Source organism: Chelon labrosus (assembly GCF_963514085.1).
Source record: "Chelon labrosus genome assembly, chromosome: 3".
Taxonomy (NCBI): domain Eukaryota; kingdom Metazoa; phylum Chordata; class Actinopteri; order Mugiliformes; family Mugilidae; genus Chelon; species Chelon labrosus.
The window spans coordinates 30231538-30254858 of NC_140339.1; the positions used below are offsets into that span (position 1 = coordinate 30231538).

Here is a 23321-nt window from a genome sequence, read left to right on the forward strand (position 1 = left end):
GCATTTGTGTATGTGCGCTTGTATTACTATGTTGTGATGACAGAAATCTATTTACAGCTTTATGGGCGAAACACAACACTCATAGCACCAATCATTACATTTTAAAGTGAGGACTGTACGGTAAGTGTAAGATTAAGGTCATGGTAGTCTACACAGTGTTTGTGGTGGTGTTTAGTTAATGTTTGTGTTCAGTTTTTTTCCACTCTTTGCGCGTTACTACATTGTTACCAATGTCCTTCAGTATTTTACCGCAATTCATTATAAAAGTCTACAGTAATTCTTGTTATTTTAATTGTGTTAATAATATGAAGCCTAAAAACGTAGCTCACGCCTTTCCTTTTATTTTGACATAGCTATTACGATAGGTATTGGTGTCTTTAATTTGCAAATTGTATTTTACGAGCAGCACATGAAGGCATCATCAAGCAGCCTGTCAATCAGTGGGCCTCTGTGGTCACCTGACTCAAACTCCGAGTCACGTGACCGATATTCCATCCTCGCCATTTTGCAATGTGGAAGAGTGAGAGAGGCCACTTTTTATGGCTAACGTATAAAACAAAGCAGTTTTATGTGTTGAGGACAAAGAACGTCGAGCAATTTTGTGACCGTAAGTACATTTTTATTTAAATATGGCCACGCGCTTCTCAGTCACTTATTAACCATCAAGATATTTAAAATGTCCTTGTACATTCATGTGTGGAACTGTTAGCACTGTGAGACTCGTGTGTCTACCACTGTGTTTGAGAAGCAGGCAGCAGGCTGGTCAGCTAGCCGTGAAGCTAACACTGTGTGCTGCTGCTGTTTTTCTTACATTTCTTAATTTTTTTGTTTTGTTTTGTTTTGTTTTTTTGTTTTTCTAACGTCTAAAGGAACGTCTCTTTGGTGTCACGACAGCTCAATCTGTGTTAGCTCACACTAGGCAGTAAATGTGACGAAGTGCTATTGGATGCATTTGCGAGAGTTTGGAGGCTGTGAGCAACTTCATTCTACTGGGCAGTAAGAGTGGACGAAATATTTTTAGATCCTGACATAACAGGTGCTCGTGTGACACGGGTTAAAGCACATTATGGATGTTGTCTGCAGAGAAACTGAACAGATCAGTCACATTCAAATTGATAAAAAAAAAAAAAAGTATCAAATGTACTTTAGAAAGTGACTAAGTCTAAATTATTTGGCCATTGGCTGTTTATTTGACATATTTCCATATTATTTCCCCTAATAGAAGAAGTCTGTTATTCTTGATAGAGTTATGTCTTGGATGGAGTACACTACAACTTTTTGAGCCCCACCTCACAGAATTCAGAAGGGAGCTGGATAAACGCCAATAGCTCTTGCATGTGGTATCCCTTCCTTAAATGTGCTCCCGAAACGTTTTGATCCAGTTATACAGAAGCAGAAGTAGGAGAAAGAGGAAGGTGAACTGTGGTCAGAAAGTGAGAAAGAAGAAAGCCTTGGACCCAGAAATAAAAGAAATGTAACCACATGAGTTGTGACCATTTCCTTCAGGCTTCGCTTGTAAACAGATGCACGTGGAGCATGTGTTTTCATTATGAATGAATGAAGCTGCTATCATGCTTATCACGTGGTTGTTTGGCTTCAAAACAACAACAACAAAAAACTATCTGAATGATTTTGCTTTCTGTATGGAGGCAAGTACCCATGTGGAAAATGTACTGAAGTGTTGTTACTAGTATTGCTGGTAAACGCAGAAGTGTTATTTTCCGTTTTACAGCAAAATTTGGTAAAGGGTATGAACGTTTTCAAAATTGATTCTTACATTATTTTAAATAGACTTTTTTTTGACCGCTGCAGACTTGTTGAAATGAAAAAAGTTACAGATTAACAGCATTATTTAATAATTTGTTTATTTTGAAATGCAACAGGAAAAAATGTCCAACACATAAACATGTGTTGTGTCAATAGCTTGTTCTATAATATGTGATCCATTTCGTAGGATTAATGCTTCATTTTAATTTTGACAGTTCTGTAAAACAGAATGCTGTTAAAACTGACCAAAAGCAACTGTGAAGACAACATTTCAAATCTTGGACAAGTCTTAGACAAACTGGCCCCTAAAGCTTTTTAGTACAGAGTTTGTAATGTAATGAATTAATAATTCACTTACTGAAGAGTCTTTGAGCAACACACTGAAACCTGAGTTGCTCCCAGTGCCAGTGTGTGTGAATGAATGGGTAGATTTGTCACTGTGACTGTGAAGCACTTTGAGTACGAATAGATTGAAAAGAACTACATACATTTGTCGTAATTTAGCAAAAAAAAAAAAAAATGTACTGACAACTAAGGAATGATTAGTTGGAAAAACATAATGCATAATGAGAAAGTGTTTCACTAATGTATACTGACAGTTTTATTCTAAACTGCAGGTGGTTGTAAGAAAACATCTGGATAATCATCTGGATAACATTTTTTGACATACACTGCCTGGCCATAAAAAAAAAAAAAAAGTCACCACCTGGATTTAACTAAGCAAATAGGTAGGAGCCTCCTATTGATAATTACTGCATGGGTGATTATCTTTCAGCTGGCAACAAGTTATTTAACCCCAACTTATGCAATGAGTAGCTTCTCATTTCTTAAACAACCATGTCTAAAGACACATCCTGTGGTTGTGGAAAAGATGTTAGTCTGTTTGAGAAGGGTCAAATCATTGGCATGCATCAAGCAGAGAAAACATCTAAGGAGATTGCAGAAACTACTAAAGACTAGAAAAACGAGTAGAACTCAGGGCTATGTTTAATAGTGAACGTAAGAGCATTTCTACACGTACAATGCAAGGGAACTCAAGGAGCAATGGAAGAAGGTCATGTGGTCTGATGAGTCCAGATTTACCCTGTTCCAGAGTGATGGGGGCATCAGGGTAAGAAGAGAGGCAGATGAAGTGATGCACCCATCATGCCTAGTGCCTACTGTATAAACCTGTGGGGGCAGTGCTATGATCTGGGGTTGCTGCAGTTGCTCAGGTCTAGGTTCAGCAACATTATGTGCCCAAAGAATGAGGTCAGCTGACTACCTGAATATACTGAATGACCAGGTTATTCCATCAAAGGTTTTTTTTCTTCCCTGATGTTCACGGGCATATTCCAAGATGACAATATCAGGATTCATGGGGCTCAAATTGTGAAAGAGTGGTTCAGGGAGCATGAGACATCATTTGCACTAATGGATTGGCCACCACAGAGTCCAGACCTTAACCCCTGCGTTGGACAGCTAAAGGCGGTCCAACGTAATATTAGAGTGTGTGCCCTTTTGTTTTGGCCAGACAGTGTATCTGTATTCATGTTAGAAATTCATCACATCTGCTGTACCATTTAGCACCAACCAGATTTCACAGTCTTTGTTTCTTGTTTTCTGTCAGGTCATGGAGGAGATCAGCAATGTGCCTGTACTGATCACAAATACCTCCAACACCTCCTCTTCCTCCTTCACTCAGTTAGCACTGGGATCACACTCTGAAACCCAAACCAAGCAACCTATAGGAGATGACACCTCCCAGAGTTTTCGGACGAGGCAAGCGGATGATTCTCTTATCCAGGTCATTGAGAAGCTCAGCAAAATTGTAGAAAAGCGTCCGCAGCGTCGCTGCACCTTTGGGGGACAGAAAAGAGGACTCCAACTAGCCTCTTCTTCTGCAGGGGGAGAAGGAGATGATGAGGCGTCGAGGAGGAGCAGTGGAGGTTCCCCCTTTAAGAAAATTAAGAGTAACTGGAAGGAGGATTTTAGTTTAGATGGCAACCCACCTGAGCGCACTCTTTCTGTGCCTGTGTCGGGTGATAGTAACAATAACAACATCACCTCAGTAAAAGAGGAGGCCTTCAACGTCAACAGCAGCGACCACAAGCGGACAGTGACATGCTATCAGTGCAGCCTGTGCCCCTATCTCTCCCAAACACTGCCCCTGCTGAAAGAACACCTGAAGCAGCACAATGAGCAGCACAGTGACCTCATCCTCATGTGCTCCGAGTGTCACTTTACCTCGAGAGACCAAGGGCAGCTGGAGGCACATGTCAGGTTGCACTTTGACAATGGAGGCAACTTGAAGAGGAATTCCTCTCATATGGACACATGCAGTGAGGGGAAGAGAGATGTTTTAAGAAAAGAGGATGGAGACTGGACAGAGGATCATTGCAGTTTAGGAACAGAGGAAATCAAAACCTCAGTGGACAGCTCCAAGCAGCTGCCACAGAAGAAGAAGTGGTATAGCTATGAGGAGTACGGTTTGTATCGTTGCCTGATCTGCAGCTATGTGTGCAGTCAGCAGCGAATGCTCAAGACCCATGCGTGGAAGCATGCTGGCCTAGTCGACTGCTCTTATCCCATCTTTGAAGATGAAGATGTGGCTTCTGCAAAGAGAGAGGTGCAAGCTGCTGCTAACAATGCTGCAACCAGAGAGGAAGTAGTTGTTCTTTCCCCAGGTCTTCAAGATAAGAGTTTGCAGAAGCTCCCCACTGCTTTCAAGCTCCAGCTCTGCATACCTGTGGCTGCTGAGAGCAAACGGGATGCTTTGGATCTTCCAGTTCCGGATCTAAATATAAGTCCAAAAATAAAAGAGGAAGAAGAGGTAAATTTGTACCCTGCCAAAGACGTAGCCTCTGAGGAGCACATGGTTGAGGTGCAGGTGACGACTGAAGCAGAGACTGAGGTGGAGTTAGATGGTCACCATGATGGAAGCTCTGTGAACGACAGCTTACTGTCATCAGCTCAAAAAATCATCAACAGCAGTCCCAACAGTGCAGGCCATATCAATGTAATTGTTGAACGCCTTCCTTCAGCTGAGGATACGGTCATGGCGACTAACCCTCTAATTCTCAGCCCAGATGTGGACAGGGACAAGAGCTTACTGGATGCAAAGAAGGAAGAGCTGGACCATGTACGAGGCGTGAAGGATGATGGAGTCCTTGACTGCACTCTGAGTAATGATACTGACAGTCAGCCGTCAGCAACCGAGAGTAAATCCTCTGTCGTCAAAAGTACTGACTCTCCAAGGGATGAAAACATTCCCCCAGCTGGTCGCAAGAGGACACATTCTGAATCTCTCCGCCTGCACTCACTGGCTGCTGAAGCCCTCGTGGCAATGCCTATGAGGACTCCTGAGCTGCCCACCTCCAGCACCAAGGTAAGTCAGAAGACCATAACAGCACACACTCAGACCCCACCCATGGACCAGAAACTTTTTGAGGTGGCTACAGCTGGACAGAAGATTTCTGATGCAGCAGCTCTTTTGGACTTGGAGCTTCATAGTGAGGACAGGGAGGAGGATTTAGCACCCCTTGGCTTTGGGGAGGGAGACGAGGAGAGCCCTGCCACTAAAGCTGGCATCAGCCTCTCACTGCTCACGGTCATAGAGCGGCTCAGAGAGCGCTCAGACCAGAATGCTTCTGATGAAGACATCTTGAAAGAGCTTCAAGATAACGCACAGTTCCAGCACGGAGCTGTAGCCGGAGTGGTCACAGGGAGCGGAGCAGGCAGCTACATGTGTAGCATTCCAGGAATGGATGGGTTGGTTGGCCCTCCTGACGGTGGTCTGGTGGATTACATCCCTGGCAGCGAACGCCCGTACCGGTGCCGTCTGTGTCGCTACAGCAGTGGCAACAAGGGCTACATTAAGCAGCACCTGAGAGTGCACAGACAGAGGCAGCCTTATCAGTGTCCCATCTGTGAGCACATCGCCTCGGACAGTAAGGACCTGGAAAACCACATGATCGACCACTGCAAGACCAGGATGTACCAGTGTAAACAGTGTCCAGATACCTTCTCTTACAAGGTGAGCATCCGTCAGCTCTTCCATGTAATCCTCTTTACTTTAGCAGTTACCCCTTACCAATGGCTGGACATATACTGAGCAAAACTATTTCTGTCCATGGCCTTCTGGAACATGTTTTACAGAAAAAGGACTGGAAAGTTAATGACCAGATACTCACCTGTAGTTTGAAGGATTTGTTTTGGTTCTTCTTTTCCTTGACCTATTAATGGTACAACTCATTATCAGGCCAGAGTCCAGTCTTAAGGTGTGAACGGGGCAGAAAGCCTTGAAATATCACAGGTTGTACTGGATTACTGGGGCCCACGTAATCTAGTTTTTCTTTTTATTCACTAATAATTGCTCCCATATCACAGGATTAGCTAAAAAGACATTCACATGTAGTTAAGTTATCTAGTTGACTTTCTTTTATTAAAATGCTACATTTACTATTATATATCTACAAACTGATTGTGTAGTGCTGAATAAGTCAATAGTTATAATGTTATGTGAATTATAATCAATGTATAATTAGTTTTAGTTATCCTTCACATTAAATCCATCTTTGAACCTTTTTGTTTTCTACAGAACACTATATATCAGTATACACAATGGTACATTTTTATATGTTACATAAGCCCTATTCACTCAGGATAAGCAAACTGTTTTCCTCAAATTTGCTATCAATGGCTATGATGTAATAATAATTCATACTATATTGATCCCCAAGGAGAAATTATGTTCCTGCTGTTTGACCCCTCCATTCGTTCACACAGTAGTGTGTACATTTGGAGCAGAGGGCTGCTGCCTCTAAGCAGAGAGGACATGTCATCCATCCCAGTTTAGTTTGTCTGATGGTTTTGAGTTTTTTCTGTGAATGGGTCAGCGACATCTTGACTTTGCACCATAACTTTGATTCATCCTTCATAATTATTAAGGGACAGGAGGCAAAAAAATTGTCGCCAATCAAACAAAACTCTTGAGAGAGGGAAAAAAAAAGAAGAAGAATAACACACCACCAAATCACAGAGATGCTGATTCACCCTGGATCAGTTTTATAACTGGATCACTGTGTTAAGAGAAATAGGGTGGATCATTTATTTATTTTACAAATTGTGGATATGCCTGATTTGCACGGGATAAACATCACAGATGACCTCCGCAATTATTACAAATTACTGGAGGTCCCCAGGTAAAACTAGTTCCGTGTGAATAGGGCAGCCTTTATAGCCACTTAAACGGTTAACGATTCAAAACAATAATCAACAGGTTATCCAATAACATCAGTCATTACTTTCAGTAGTTTGTCTTACTTTTAAATGAACATTATTGGTATTTTATCAGCACATCACTGGACGCTCACAGAACTTGAAGTGTATTAGGCCCTATTTGCACGGGACACGCTTTACCTGGGGACCTCCGGTAATTTGTGAATTGGCCATGTCCATAATTTGTAAAGCAACAATTGTACCTACCCTATTTCTCTTAAGTGCGAATTGGGGGGGTGTTTTTTATTTTTTCAAGAGTTTTGATTGACTCAGAGCTTTTTTCTGCCTCTTGTCACTTAACAGTCATGAAGGATGTGCTATGAATCAAAGTCATGCATTAATGTTTTCTCCCCCTGGGATCAGTAGTTTCATCACATCATGTTTTATTTTTAAAAATGTATTTTTTATTATCAATCCGATTTTGCAAAGTTACTAAAGCTGTCAAAAAGTGTAACGCTATAAAATATGTAATATTACCTCTGATGTGTTGTGGAGTGAAGCAGAAAGTAGCAGAGACATAGCCATGCATAGTAAATTTGAGTAATATACAAAGTTTATCCCGTGCAAATGCGCCACATGAAACACAGACATAGGGGGGTAAATATGTAGACTGTGTCTTACCAAGAAGAAAATCCACTACCTTTACATTTTGGAGTTGCTCCACATATGTTGTATGTTTCATCTTGTCTCAGCATGGCAACGTATGTTTTTGTTTCTCAGCCAATAGAAACAAAATGAATGGCTGAATTGGCTGTGTGAATTGGTAGACCTTATGACTAAGAGAGATGAAAGTTCTGAAGACCATGGTTCAGTTAAGTTCACTTAAAGTTTGCCTCAGCTTGATGATACTGGATAAAATTATTGATTCCACTGCTGTCATGGGACCCCACTCCCTGTCTGCGGCAGAGATTAAGTTCTCATATTGTCCACCAGATTAAGACATAATAGTCTGGCAGAGTTTCTAATTGTGAAGGGTGAAGCCTGGCCTGCTACTATCAAATATGAGCCAAAGGTGGCATTACTGAGTTAGAGCACCTGTTAATCCTTCACAGTGCATCACTGGCAGTCACTACACATTTCTTTGAATGCATTCATTATTTTTTTATGCCAAGAAATCTTATGGTATGCTCGTATGTTTTCCCTACTAGAGTCAGTTAAGGAATCATGAAAGAGATCATCATAGCTTCAGTAGTGACATGGCGGCGCTCACGCCTGTCACTGAAACCGTGGCCACAATTGAAGAATCTGAGCGGGTAACAGATCAAGGTAAGATGTGAAAATCTGTTATATTTAACTGAATATCTGAGAGAATACCTCTCTCATCACTGCCTTTCACCTGTAACATCTCTTTAATTTGCCTCTATCTCAGAATGGAGTATGCAGAAGATGTACAAGTGTGATGTATGCAACTACACCAGCTCTACATATGTCGGCGTGAGGAACCACCGGCGGATTCATAACTCTGACAAGCCTTATCGGTGAGTAGTTAGAAATACACCATCACTTCACTGTGCACACTCTGACCAATCCAAAGAAGTTATGTATCACTCATCCTGAATTACCCTTCAGGAAACTAAACGGTTATTTACAGCAACTACAGGACAGGTGCAGTTGGTGAAGGAGTGAAGCTCCTCCCATTTCAACTTTGTTTTGCAGACAATTGCTCAAAGTTGAAAGGACCTTCATAATCCCTGTTTCTTCCAGGGGGAACATGTTACATACTTTCTTGTAATAAGTTAAAAATAAATGTCTCTTATGCCCTTCCCAAAGAAGTTCACATAATTCTGATAAAGCTAATGAGCACCAGGTAAACCTTTCTGTATTTTGCTGTTTTTCTGTGGTGACCTTCATGTGCACCGGTAGCACTGCTTTGTTGTTACTAGTCAGCCAGCAATGTTTGCAAGAGCTGAGGAAGGGAGCAACAGTAGCAACTGAGAGTAGCCTTTAAAATGTGTTTTTTTACAGTAAGGGATATGTCGGTGTCAGTAGAAGAAAAACAGTAATTTTACATTCAGCTATGGTTCGACAAGTTTCTTGTCTCTGATGGTCAGGAAGAGGAGATATAACCCAGGAAAAGTTTCTGATTTTGAAGATGAAAACGGAAACGTTCAGAAGAAGGATTAGAGTCTAATAACAAAGGATTGATGGTGACGATACACATGGATAACCTTTAGTGTGGCTTTTCTTCTTTGGAGGAAAGAATAGCTGGAGCTGAGGGATGGTAGACTGTCACAGAGGTCATTGACAATGTTGCTGTAATTACTCTCACTGCCATTTATGTACTTGAACATTTGGTCATGGAAGTTTGCAGGTGAGTCTTAGAACATTAAAGTGTATAAGACAACAGTAGCAAATGAGAAGTAGATTACCCAATAATTAGGGAAAACAACTCGTGAATTTTGGAGCTTCAATAATTTTATATTCCTTCTGCTGGAAGTTTTTTTTTCTATTCCTCCCAGTGTTCGGTTTTATTCATGTTTGCAGATATATTGTGTTTGTCTCAATATGTTAATGGTGATTGCAGAAGTTGCATATGGGATTTTCTACTATTGTAATGCACACCGATAAAGTAAAATCAAATCTATGTATTTCATGCAGATTTTATTTTCCACGTCTGTTATCTGTTAAAATGAAATTATACTTAAGCTTTATAGACTAATGTATAAATTCATTTGCATTCAACACATCTTGTAATGACTTTACACGTTCTTTATTTTTAGATTAGATGTAAAACTTAAAACAACCTTTACCTACCACACATTTATTTGTTTCTTTTTTAAGTGTAAAAAGTAGTTCTCGAAGGTAATTGCCTTTTAGTGGTCAGTGAATATTGCATTTTTAGTTTTCACTTCCTGTTTCAGGGTGTAACGTCCCATTACCACAAGATATACTTAAACTGTACTTGTCATTTTAGATATGTCCATTAGATGGCAGTAAATGTCTGGTAATATTCAGACCAGCGTTGTGATTTCACTATGTAGACATACTCACACTCTGTCACACTGTGCGCACCTTTGGTGTTTCTGTTCTACACTCTGAATTAACGGCTGGAATTATGTCATCTCAAAGCACATGAGGGAGTTAGTGCTCTAAAGTCAAATGTTCATATGAAAAAAAACTAACAGTAAAAGCAGAGTTGGAAACAGTTGCAGATGTAAATATTCAAAGAGGGGAAATGATTCCAAAATGGACATCTTTGGGACACCTTTGACGTTAGGTGATTGTAACATGCATTTTTCACTATCTCCTCACATTTTAGACAAAGTGAATACTCAATCAAGGAACAAGAAAATAATCGGATTAATCAATAGTGACAGTTTTCCCTGAACTGTTTGCTTTTGTACCTTGTATGGCTCCTTCAAACTTGACACTGGTTTCTATTCACATACTGTAATGTATCCCACAAGCTACACATTTACAATGTAATGTTACAACATTTGCATTTGAATGGAATATCAAATCTATTAATCCTACAGTGTCTCTGCAGGCGTTTGAACCACATTACATTTTCAGCTCTTTGGTTTCGTGTTCCAGCACAGTGGAGCTGAAATAAGATAAAGACTTACAGGTTAAAAAGCTGACTTCCAGCTTTAAGTGCAGTGCAGAAGGATAATGACAATACCACAGTTCTCAGCTGTTCTACTGTCAACCTTTTAGTACAAGCTGTTCTGAGTTAGTCACTCAAAAAAAAAAAAAAAAAAAACACTGTCAAAATACATATTGTATTTACAATAAAAACGTTGTACCTTGTGTACAGCGTCTCTAATTTAAGACGTGTGATAGTGTATGACCAAAATGTGCAGCTGTGTTTCAAATTTCAAGTATTATGTTCTGTTCCCATGCATTGCGTCTTCAGGTATGAATAATACAGAATGATTACATCATTTCTGACATATGAGCTGCTCTGTGCTTTCCATCAGCGCTGTAAGAAGTGTAGCAGTGCATCGTACATGAGCAATCACTATTAGCAGGCAGTTTATTATAACAATAGATGAAGGTAAACCAGAGGCTGGATTAATGCTCATGGTTCTTATATGTATTAGTAATTGGCAAGTTGGCGAGTGCAGAAATGCTCATTATCATTGTGTTACAAGGACAGAAGCTCAGTTAGTATTAATTCCTGCCACAACTCCAATAAAAAATATTTCCATTTATAGTGCTCACCACTTACTTACTGTACTGCACTGTACTGATGCCATACAGCATTGTGTTTATTAAGGCTGTTACATACTCCAAGAAGCGAGAAGTTTGTTCTCGCACCAAGGGCTGACCTCTCAGATGCTAATCTCTAACCAGGAGAGATTGGCGAATATGAACATCTGACACACACATGCTGTGTGTGGGTGCATGCTGAATGAACGGTGTAATCCAATGGACACGGTGGTCAAAACGCCTAACAAAATATAATAAATAAATAATAACAAAAGTGCCTGGTATAAATTACCTAGCCAAAACTTTCTTGTTCTCGCAGCCCTAGGAGAGAGAACAAATTTGTATGTAACAAGCTTAACCCTTTCAAAGGGTGGTAAGAACCAGGGAGAAAACTTGTAATGATCATATAAAGGGGAAAAGAAGTTGACTTACAGGATGTTGTTTACGGCTTTTAATAATTACAATGTTTTTGCAATGTTAAATACAGTTATTTCTAGTGTACCCAGTGTGGTCTTGTCAGCGTTGAGTAAACACTGTCTGATTATATGACTTAACCAAGTAATTGCCCATCACTGTACCTTCCTGTTTATGCTAATCTATCTTTAACATTTTTTAACGTATCTTTAGCATCTATTTTTAGGACTTGGCTGTACTTCTGCATAGCTGATATCTGTAGCTTTTCCATCATTCTGCTGATCACCAGTGTCTTCACCAGCCTGTGTGTAAATTATGATTAGTTTGATTCCAATCGAATTATCAGCAAGACCTCATTTGTGTACTGTTCTTCCCTCCTTTTTTGAAGATGACATCGACAAGTTTATTAACAATCATATGACATGTTTTATGTTAACTGTACAGTTGTCATGGTCTATATCAATCTGATGAAACGTATGTCAGCAGCAAGTTTGTTTAGCTTAATGACTGAGAGCTGAATGAAACAGTGACACTGGCTGCATCCTTAAATGAAGAGAAAGGATAAAACTAAACTGAAGAAACAAACGCTCGTACAGACTTTTGCCAAAGTATTTCTGTACTAGCCTGAAAGCCTGAAATTTTGTTTCATGGCAGAAAGTTGGTCTGGAACCACTCCTTTGGGAACTCATTATGCTCCTGCAAAGATCTGCTGGACCAGTCAAGTCATTTCAGCCAGGCTTTGCTTGGTGATGGAGTACCAGTGACGTAGTCTTCTCGTCATCTGAGCACTGTTGAGTTGAATTTGTTTTCAACAAATGATGGACGCATTTTTTGAGTCCTCTTTAATCACCTATTGTCACGTACTGTACGTTGTTTTTCTGGTTGCTTGTGGGACTATGACTGCATGCAAAGATTGTCTTGGTGTGTGTTGGTTAAATAACATCCCGTTGTTAAATTCCACTGGAGTCTTACCAGAAATTGTGATAAGAAATCGCTACCACTTTCTCTCTCTGCTGTACAATGGTATAGAATTCATTTAGTAATTTTTAACCAGAATGCACTGCTTCCTTGTCTGTTGCCCTCTCTTAATCTCCAAAGCTGGAAGCAGTACATTTCCTTTGCTTGTGTTACCTTCAGACCACTTTACTTTTGAGCTTCAACTCCCTAAACCAAAGGCACATAAATGTTTTTTATATAATACACTGACAATTTGTTCTCTCATTGAATTCCTTGTTATCAACAGCAGCATGTTGTTGGAATATTAAGGTCTGGATTCATTCCAGCCCACAGACTGGCACTTGTTCAAGTCACAGTAGTTAAAACGTACACATTTATGTTTGTTAGTTGCAAAAAAATAAAAAATAGCTTATTTGGTCTAAATAAAAAGAATCCAGACAATTGCATTCTAATGAAACAATCTGCTATGAGACAGAAGAATTCTTTTTGTTAGTTATTTTCTCCTACTTTGTTTAATGCTATGCAAATGGCCTTGCCTTGAGCGTAAGCTCTGTATGCAGACAGTACAGTATCTGCCTCTAAGCAACTAAAAGGCCGACCGTAGTCTCCAATATGCAACAAAGTAGAAAACATTGATATTTATTCTTTTTCTTAAAGTGGCAATTTCCGCTCTGCTTTGTTCTGAATCCCTTATCTCCCTTAAGGCTACAAGTGCAAAGAAGCAACACGTTGACCTCAAAAGGCAGCTTGTTGAACTAGGCACTCTCTTTAAGTCCTCTCATCTCTCATTTTTCTTTCTTTACGTCTGCCAGTTGTTGTAGCTGTGATTTTGCCACCACGAACATGAACAGCCTAAAGAGCCACATGAGGAGGCACCCACAGGAGCACCAGGCTGTGCAGCTGCTGGAGCAGTACAGGTGAGAGACATCAGACTCATCCACTACAGAGAGAGATCATCACAATGACAATGACATTTGAAGTGGCCAAAAGAAGCTGAGGTTATCTGGGTCTATGTGGGTCCAAACCTGTGCGTGACCGCGTTTGTGCAATCTCATGCTGCTAACAGCATGGAGACTTTAGAGACCGTGTTCTGATTGCAAGGTTAGTGGTTGGTGGGTGGATATAGTGAATGGCAGTGAATACTTCTCCTTGAAATGTTAAATATCATCAACCTTGTGCGAAACACTGATTGCTGATTTCCACTTCACTGGGCACTTGTTCTCAGTACCTGCAATGCTTGAATGCATATGTTTCCCAAGTCAAATGACACACAGTGCTGTTCTTTGTCTCTTAAAGGACCACTGACATTATTCTATACAGCACTTTCATATACTTTCATAATGTATGGATTCAAAGGTGAAGCAGAGAATGGTATCACTTGACTTCTCTTAAACACCAAGGACAAAATAAATGCTATCACCTTAGTTCAGATCCTCTCTGCGTTCACACTGCTTTTTACAAATGGAGTAGATATTCATTAATATGGACTGTTTTAGAGGCTGTCATGCTGTATAATGAGCTTCACGTGGATCTCTGTTCTGGGTCTCAAGCAGCTGACGCAGAGTGAAAAGTTTCCTGTTGGAAACTGAGGTCATCCATCCCATCCCAAGTCAAATCACTTGCCAGCTGTTTTGTTTTTATGCTGTCAGGTGGCATCTGCTCCATCTAGAAAAACCAATCCTGATCAAATCTTAAAGACAATGATGATATCTAAATAATACTGTACATTTTCTGTAAGAGAGAGAATTTGAGTAGACACGTATCTGTAACCAGTCAGTGCACTATTACACGTCAGCCTATTGCTGTATGATATTTCAGTTTGTGTTTCTTTATCCTTCATTGTATTTGCAATTGAAAGCAGCAATAGTTCTAAATGTGTGATTCATAATTCTTCATTTTTACAAAGTCCTATTTTTTATCTCTTAAACTCTGTTTCCCCTGTGGAACTTATGAAAAGAAGTAGGATTAGTAGAACTGCCGTACACATATTGTACACATTTTAAAGCAACTTCAACTTCATCTGCTTTCACGCTCCCATCTTCCCACTTTTGCTCCTCTGATTTATTTCCCCTCTCTCTTCCAGGTGCTCTCTGTGTGGCTATGTGTGCAGTCATCCCCCGTCACTCAAATCCCATATGTGGAAGCACGCCGGAGACCAGAACTACAACTATGAGCAAGTTAACAAAGCCATTAACGAGGCCATTTCCCAGAGCAGCCGGTAAGCATGTGCTTTCAAGTACAGGGGGTGGGTACTTCAGTTTTGTTTTGTTTCTTCAGGTTTTATTTCTTTATTGTATACTGGCAGTAGTGTTGTATTACTGTCAAAGAACACAACTGACTTACTGGCAGATCAAGCAGTTGGATAAATTGCAACAGAGACGCCTCAACAACAATATTGTGGACAATATTTGTCGTAGTTTTGGTCCGTACAAGAATAATAACATACATTTGCTTAACGCAAAACTATTTGTCCACTCCTATGTTGATAAGTGTTATAGAAATTTTAACTAAAAAAAAAATCTCCCTTCAAGGTGCATTTAAAACTGATTTTAAGAAGGTGGGATTGATTTGAATTTGCAATCAAATGTTACCACGCTCAAACTATGGAAAACATGCGCTACATAAATATTTTAATCTCCTCACCGCCCAAGTCCTAGACCTTGAATTCAGATTATTTATTAGTGTTTTAATTCTGCGTTGTTCATACCCATGTGTATCCTCATACAGATGCAAGCTTCAACAACAGTGACCTACTTATAGAGGAAAAACCTCTATGATGTTAATTGAGGTGTATGGAAGGTGTAGTGTTTGGTATGAGCTGTGCAAATTTTAGCCTTTCAGTGAACACAGACTAATTACAATATATTTTAAAGGAAGAAATTTCCAAAACTTTGTGTTGTTGTGGTGGTACTTTAAACTGCAAGAATTAAAAAAGAACATCTGTTTAAAGACATTGGGAGACATGCTGCTGTGTGTATGTGTGTATTTGTATTGTATGAAACTTTATGGGGTGCTGCGTGAATTGTCTGTTTTTAATGCAGTGCCGACTCATGCCCTGAAGATCGTGGCCATTCAGAATTGGTTTTCCGTCTTGTCCCTGGCATACATTTAAAGATGTTGGATACTGTAGATGATAAAAACCCACAAATACTGTGTTCTTTTACAGTGAAAAACATTTATTCTTAAATTGCTGAACTTCTCCCCATCTTTTCTTCTGAAAGCCACTGTGTTTTTTTTAGTTTTTTTTTTTATATAAACATTACAAAACTTTTCCAGGCTTTGCTTGCCACTGTCCCAAGGGTTTACGCGATATGCAAACCATTGCATTTTGTTTTTAGTTACATTTTACTCTGCAAACTGTTTTGGAAATAGTGTAGTAATTGGAATTGAGCTTATGCTTCATTTCTACTCAATTCAGGTTTTAGGTGTGACAGTAAAGACTGCTAATGTGCAATGCATCAAAGAGATAATTGGCAATAACAGTTTTATACATCATCCTCCAAATGATAAAATTGTAAATGTTATCTGGACAATGAGCTGTACATCTCTTTCCATCCTATTCCCTTACATGTTTTCTTCTTCATGAGTCTATCCTCTGTTTCCCTCAGAGCTCCTCAGAAGCTGTCTGCAGTGGTGGAGTCTGAGCGTCCGGCAGAGCGTCCGGTGGTGGCCCCGCAGTCAAAAGACAAGGCTAGGGTCCCAGTGGAACCTACATCAGCGACAAAAGCTGGTTTATCTGTTGACAGCTCAGCTGGCCTCGCCACGCCTGCCACGGACCCTTCTCAGTGGAAAAATGAATCCTTAAGCCCCCAGGGGAAGGACCCTGCACAGATCCAGTCTCAGTCCCAGAGTCAGCTACGCACAGGCCAGTTCCCTGCCCCGGGCCCCGGCATGGAATATTGTGTGCTCTTGTTCTGCTGCTGTATCTGTGGCTTTGAGTCTACCAGTAAAGAGCGACTGATGGAGCACATGAAGGAGCACGAAGGAGACATCATCAGCATCATCCTCAACAAAGAGCAGCAACAGCAGCAGCCACCAGAAGCACAACCAAGCCTCCAAACAGCAGAGTGAGACCTGTCCTTCGTCCCTCTTCTTATATTAATACTCACCCTGTGCTATTACAATGCTGCTCACAAAAGCATTTCATTATGTTTCTTTACTTCAAGGAGCTTGTTGGGCATATTGAGGTTTAACCATTTCACGTCTACTCTACCAGAGTATATACGTGTCATTTTTCACAAGGTTCTCTGGTTAGTCGGTATGAGGTCCATCTCTGAGGCTGCAATAAACACTGTCCAACGCACCTTGAACAGGATTTCAGACAAATGACGAAAGGATTTTCTAAGTGGTGCGTCCTTTGAAAGGAATACTTAAAACATATTGAACAACTTTAGAAGCCATTTCATTTCGCAATAAACAGACACAAAATATGTCTGTTGGAAGGTATTTTGATTTCAAGGGACAAACCTGAGCTCTGACCCAAGTTAGATTTTTCACTATACAGGGACAAGTTCATACCTCACAAACCACACAATCCCTCACCAGAAATGGAAAAAAAAAACTTATTTTCCAGTCTAATTCATTTAATCTTGACTATGAGGCAGCTCTTTTATCGCTACTGTAATATTTAATGTATTTAATCTGACACCATTGAGGCTCTAGCCTAGTAAAGGAGGTACACGTGCAAACTCACCAATGCCTAAAGGCATGCATCACAGCTTGAATATCACTCAATATTTATCAGTTTATTTAGTTTTACTATTATGTTTTTTTTGCATGGTAGTTTCCGTTATGCCAGTTTGAAGAGGAATATAATCGTTGTCATTATTTCCTTTTTTTGTTTCTGTGAATGACTTTACGTGTAATTTTACTTGTTTAATCATTTATAAAGTAGCTTCTTTAGAAGACAAAGTTATAGTTCTCAAAGGAGGAGTGGAAGTTGACCGCAGCCAATTACAAATTGGCTTTTGATTGTAGTCTTTTGGTGACTGAGGGTATGGGTTTAAAGCATGTTGACAAAAGGAATGACAAAAAGGGAAGTCAGCGTTAGTAGAATTGTTACTTTATTTGATTGGTGCCTAGGCATTTGAAAGCAGGAATATTGAAGATTACGGTTATCAGCTTGGCTCGCTTAAAGAGTTTAAATGCATAGTCACTTCAGAAAGTATTCTCTTTTTGCACACTTTATTGTGTTGTAGATTTAAATATAATAACTGAATTTACATAAACCCAAATAATTCAGGATTTTGAAGAAACCGTTATAGCTGGCAGTCTTTTTGTTTTTTAGACTCAGTACGTTTCTTCAGGCTTTGCACACATGGATTCATGTAGTTCAACACATTTTTCTAAGATGATTTTGCATTTTACAGGATTGTAAGACTGTGGTCGGGGGACCCTTGACCTTTTTTGCGCACCCAAAAAAAAAATGTGAATTGGCCAAAGACAAATGGCAGATGGATTCTCTTTTGCTGTTTGAAACCAAAAAGCACCTTCAATCTCAGGCCCCACACTCTTGTATTCTAAACTGGGGAAGAGGACAAGAAAGTAACGTAACTTTGTCACAAATCTTGAAAACCTCTCCACTCACAGCCTCTACTCGCTGTCCTCTCCTGTTACTCTCATCATGATGAATGTCCAGCTGGAGATGGAAAGAAAGGACCCAGGGAGTTTCACTTGAGAGATTTGTCTAGAAGATTCCAAAATCTTGGTTTTCAACTTGGTTCACTGTCATGCTGAAATGTGAACCATCACACTCTGGACCAAGTTATTCTCCCTATATTTTTGACGAGTTGCCTTATCCCTGCTATTAAGAAGCATCATCCTCTAACCAATGATGTGTCACTGTAGGGATGGTGTTGAGCAGTGCCTCGTTTTAACCAGACAGAGTGATTGGTGTCCTGCCTTTAGAGTACAGTTTTTAATTAATAAGATCTAAGAATCTTTTTCTTCATGCTCTCACATTCCCTTAATAGCAGTTTGCCAGACTCAGATTAAGAGTTGCTTCCATCTAGCTGCTCTACCATAAAGACTAGACTGATGAAGTGCTTCTGAGATGGAGTGGATTCGACAGGTTTTCCCATCTTTGCAGAGGACTGCTTAAGCTAAGATTAACTGTCGGGTCCATGTTCACCTCCCTCACTAAGGACCCACTTGCGTGGTTGTTCATTTTAAACAGACAGCTAACTAAGAGTCCTGGCAGGTTAAGTTTTTGAGGTCTCAGTGCTCCTTGGAATACTTAACTCTTCAGAAATGCTTTTATATGCTCGCTTTGTTCAGTGCCTCTCCAATCAGTTTTCCACAGGACTCCAATCAAGCTGTAGACACATCAGGGGTTATTAAAGCAATCAGAATGCACCCGACCACAATTTGTAATGCAGCAGAAAAGGCTCTGAATATCTTGATAATAAGAATTTCAACTGTTGATTTTTAAAACATTTTCAAAATTTTGGGTTATTATGGGTTATTAAGTGCCATTTTTCCATTTAAAACAAAACTACAATGCAGTAAACTGTGCAAAAAGTAAAAAGGGTAGAATACTATCCAGATCAGCTGTGTAGAGCATTTTTATAGCCCATGCTATTTATGTTGTATAATGTTTTTATAACCTTTCCACAGTGTTCTTAAAAGTGCAACTTTTCTAGTGTTAAGCACAGCATGCAATGGCTGCTGTCCCAGCTAACACACGTACCTGATAAGAGGAAATGGACATGCAAATAAAGTTTGTACGGTGATGTGTTTTTGAGGTTTTCTTTTGACGTAGTGGTCCCATGTCCTCCCACTGACATGTGATTGACTGGAAGTCTAGTAAAACTGCAGCAGACCTGATATGAATACGCTCAACTCGGCACAGTGCAAGGATGATAAAATACAAGCTTTAATCATCGAAGGCTTCATCTTCAACGTGATGGATTGTCTTGCTGCATGAAAACTGTTTTTCATACAGAGTGAATTGCAGCAAATGATCCTCTGAAAAGAGACAAATGCCCTTAATATCTCAAATGATGCTGACATTATCTTGAGAACTGTGAGCATCAAGTAACTCGTTTGCACTCACTGCCTAATCAGGAGGTAGGAATTCCTCTATAAGACCTGCCCCCCTGCTATATGCCGTCCTGTAAACTCAGTAAATGTTAGCTGGATATACCATCCTCTGGAGATATCGCTAGGTCATAGGTTCTGCTTCACTATTTCTAACTACTGGAGGTGAAGGCCTTTAGGGATGTGATGTAGCCCAGGCTGCTCCTGAATTGTAACACTGACTGCGGGGGGAAAGTCAAGCTGTCAGGTCACTGACACCCACCTCGGGGTCCCACAACTGCACCATACTCTTCAGGTGAAGGCCTGAAAAGTAACAAAAGGCATCTGCAGTCTGATAGACAGCATCATATTGATGAGATGCAACCACACAAGGAGAGGAAGTGGGTCGTAGTGGAGATTTAGGAGCTCATCTGCTTATTGGCTTTCTGTCTCAAACTAGACAGTCAGGAGCTAGCTGTCCACGGCAAAGAGGGAATATACTGTCATGTTAAGAAGCCTACGCTCCTTCAAGTATGCAGTAGCACCATTGAAGTAATGGCCAATCATGAGGGCCCCTCTCTCTAGAAAGACAGCTAGCTGCCTAGACAGAGGGAATGAGGAGGGGACAGTTCCAACTAGCTCCTCAGTGGTGGATTGGTTTGGGGTTTTAGTGTGAAGTTGCTACCTCCTGATTATGTACTGCAGAGATCCATATTAGGGTGTGAGGTGAAGTCTAATGGAGCACATACAAAATGATGTCTGTTTACTTCCCTAGATGACTTTAAGGAACGTCAATAATATGTCTTTCCCTTTCATGTTAAACAATTTGAGACACAAAGCTAAAGAAATTGCTGATATGTTTGAGACTTATAGGACAACATTCCTGTTTCTGCTGCATTGTTGGCCCAAAACCCATCAGGGCCGCGTAAAAAAAAAAAAAAGAAAATTAATAGAATATTAAACATTGATTTAAGATGGGAATTATTATTTTAAACCTAGCACTCTGTGACGGGGTCTCAACCCATCTAATGTATCACGCAACCCTGTCATGCAAGACAGACACTGTCATGTTAATTCATCAGCTTGCCCTCCGTTTCTTACACTCACGCAGGCAGAGGAAATTAAGATGAAATGGAAGATCCATAATTCATCCCCCGCCCCCATCTCTCATAACAGCTTGAAATGGTGTCTGCACATGTGTAGCACAGTGGATAAACCAAAATGAAATTTCTATCTCAAAGACCTGCTACCTGGCCTGGAATTCTCATTATCATAGCAGACAATTATTGTCTGACTTTTAATTTACAATTCTACGTGGCAGGATTAAAGATGGCAGTGATGAGAGTTTGAAAAAATAATAATTCACTGTCCCTCCTGTCTGATGACTTTAAATGCACGGTGAGAATTAAAGACTGGATAAGTCTGGCTTCACTGAACATTCATGCTCTCCATGGGTGTATAACATAAAGTATGGTTTTCATTAAAAAAAAAAAAAAGTTTGGACAAAGTCAAATTACTTTCATTCACTCAGATTAATGTGAGCAAACATTTTATTACAAAGGATATTGTCAAAATCTTCTGGCTAAACAAAGTTTGCTGAGATTGTGTTCAAATCCTAGGAAAATACCAAAGCCAACATTGTGTCCATCTGTCAGTAATTACCAGCATCCTGTCAGTGGAACAAACCCGCTGATTACAAATCATGCAGTTATAAAATCGTGTATGTAATTTCACTTTTGAAATTTAGTCAAATTAATAAGCACTGTTGGTTTTAGCAAATGTTCCTCAATCAAGGCAAAGATAAGCGTATTTGGTCAGGATTATTTTCTGCTGTGCATTAATACACAGTGTGTGTGTTGAGTGATGGGGCTGGCTCAAACTACAGTGTAGTGTATAATGTAATAATATAGAGGCATGTCTTACAGGGTAACAGTGTGGCTCATCCAGGAACAAAGGAATTGATATATCAGGCTGTCTCAGACATTTCATACAAAATAAGGAGTTCATATGTGTTATTGTTGTTTTATGTAATTGTTTTCTTATTCGGATTATTAACCACTAACAAATGAAGACAAAAAAAAAAAGACTAACAATCAAACGACTAGAAAAATGCATTTTGGGTCATTCCCCTGGTGCTGAACGCATCTAGGTCAAGTGGGGTTTTGCAGACGGTGATGTGCTACACCCCATTTGGTGTCACAAATTGCAAAAGTGTGTCAGGACAAGCTGCAGATACTTGAAAAGTGTCAAAGCAAGAGAAGGTTTACCGCCATCTTTAATTTACACCCCAACTCCTGAACCATTCATCTGTGCCATATACTGAAAGCAATGACCTGTTTCTGTCAAAGAAAGAATTGTCTTTAGTTTTTTTTATACCTTTTTGGTTCAAAGCATTTGTTTTTGCTGAAATTACAAATTTGACCTCGCTACCAAAACTTCAGCCTTCTATCTAAATGTTGCAGTAAATCCATCTTTTCTTCTTACTCAACAGTTTAGCTGGACAAAAGCAAGCTCTTTCATGTATTGCTAGCTCGAGCTCAAAAACTTGGTTTAGTTTTTTTAAGTGTGTACATATGGAAGAACATCAAAACTGTCCTTCCTTTAAAGATAAATATATATATATTTTTAATGATCTTGTTAAAAAAAATATTAATAAAAACAATTTTTTTTAAAAATCCAGTTTTAGATTATATTTGGGGTCTGTACTTATTTACTACCAGACTATTTAAGGGAATTTATGGTTTTAAGCAGCAGCAGCAGCAACATTTGCTGTGTGCATTGAAACCAAAGTAGGCGAAGGAGATATCCAAGCAATGTCTATTGGTGTATTTTTGGCTCCGATTCAATTTTGTAATGGAGTTTCACTTTGGAATTATGCCAGAACGTAGTGTGATGCTTACTTTGTGTTTATTTTTAGAACATCATAGGCAGTATCATGTCACTATGCCGTTGTATTTTTGGTAATAAAAGAAATAAATCATAAGAAACTACTTTGTGTCTTCTTTGTGAGTTTATAGATTACCTCTGTAAGTTCAAAAATTAAAACAATCCACTTTATATAAAAAAGAAAAACACTGCTGCTTATGTATTATTAATAATTACACTTAAATTATGAGTTACATTATTTTTTATTACTTAAATTATATTAAATATTTGCACCTCTCAGAATTTATTTTACATTTCTGCATAAAACTGACTCAGCATCAGAAGATTTTGACCCAAGTCCTGACAGTAGACAAAGAGAACCCTTGTTTACAGCTGTTTACAGCAGCTTGGAGAGATTTTAGGCCATTCCTCATCCCAGTTATGAGATGTTTGTGGTTTTTCTCACATGAACTGCTTGCTCTAGGTCCTTCCACAACATTTTACCAGGACTCTTCTGGCTAGTCCACATGATGTTTAGCAAACTGCAGACAGGCAGTTCCTTGTGATCCCTTGGATTATTATGTGCCATGCTTTTATTTGTAACCTTTTCCAGCCTAATGAGCAACAACAGCTCTTTTTCTTAACTCAGAAAGAAGCTTTATCCGTGCCATCGTACCCTTCCACAAACGTGCTGTTAAGATCGGACTGAGACAAATCCCTGATTTTCTTTAAATAAAACGAGGAACTGAATAACACCTGAGTGTCTTCACATTGACTGGAAACACTTCTGTACAGATGGACTCTAATTTGGCCTTAAAATGGGCTTGTAATCCTAGAGGTGTACTTACTTTTGCAGCACAGATATGTAATATTGGCTCACTTTCCTGAAT

At 39.6% G+C, this 23321-nt stretch overlaps 1 protein-coding gene across 1 annotated transcript; it reads left to right on the forward strand.

Annotated features, from left to right (window-relative positions):
* The first annotated feature begins 246 nt into the window (after nt 1-246).
* On the forward strand, nt 247-22556 carry znf507 (zinc finger protein 507). Its single transcript, XM_084540955.1, has 7 exons — nt 247-607; nt 3377-5782; nt 8175-8292; nt 8396-8504; nt 13362-13466; nt 14633-14767; nt 16158-22556. Exons 2-7 carry the CDS (start codon nt 3380-3382, stop codon nt 16618-16620), a joined length of 3333 nt encoding a protein of 1110 aa, XP_084397081.1. The 5' UTR covers nt 247-607; nt 3377-3379; the 3' UTR covers nt 16621-22556.
* The last annotated feature ends 765 nt before the right edge of the window (nt 22557-23321 follow it).

What these genes read in the sequence shown, in the direction of transcription:
- znf507 (XM_084540955.1), top strand. Translation starts at nt 3,380, where the DNA reads ATGGAGGAGATCAGCAATGTGCCTGTACTGATCACAAATACCTCCAAC. An exon ending in AACTCTGACAAGCCTTATCG is followed by an intron (nt 8,505 to 13,361) that starts GTGAGTAGTTAG and finishes TACGTCTGCCAG; the next exon opens with TTGTTGTAGCTGTGATTTTG. An exon ending in GCCATTTCCCAGAGCAGCCG is followed by an intron (nt 14,768 to 16,157) that starts GTAAGCATGTGC and finishes TGTTTCCCTCAG; the next exon opens with AGCTCCTCAGAAGCTGTCTG.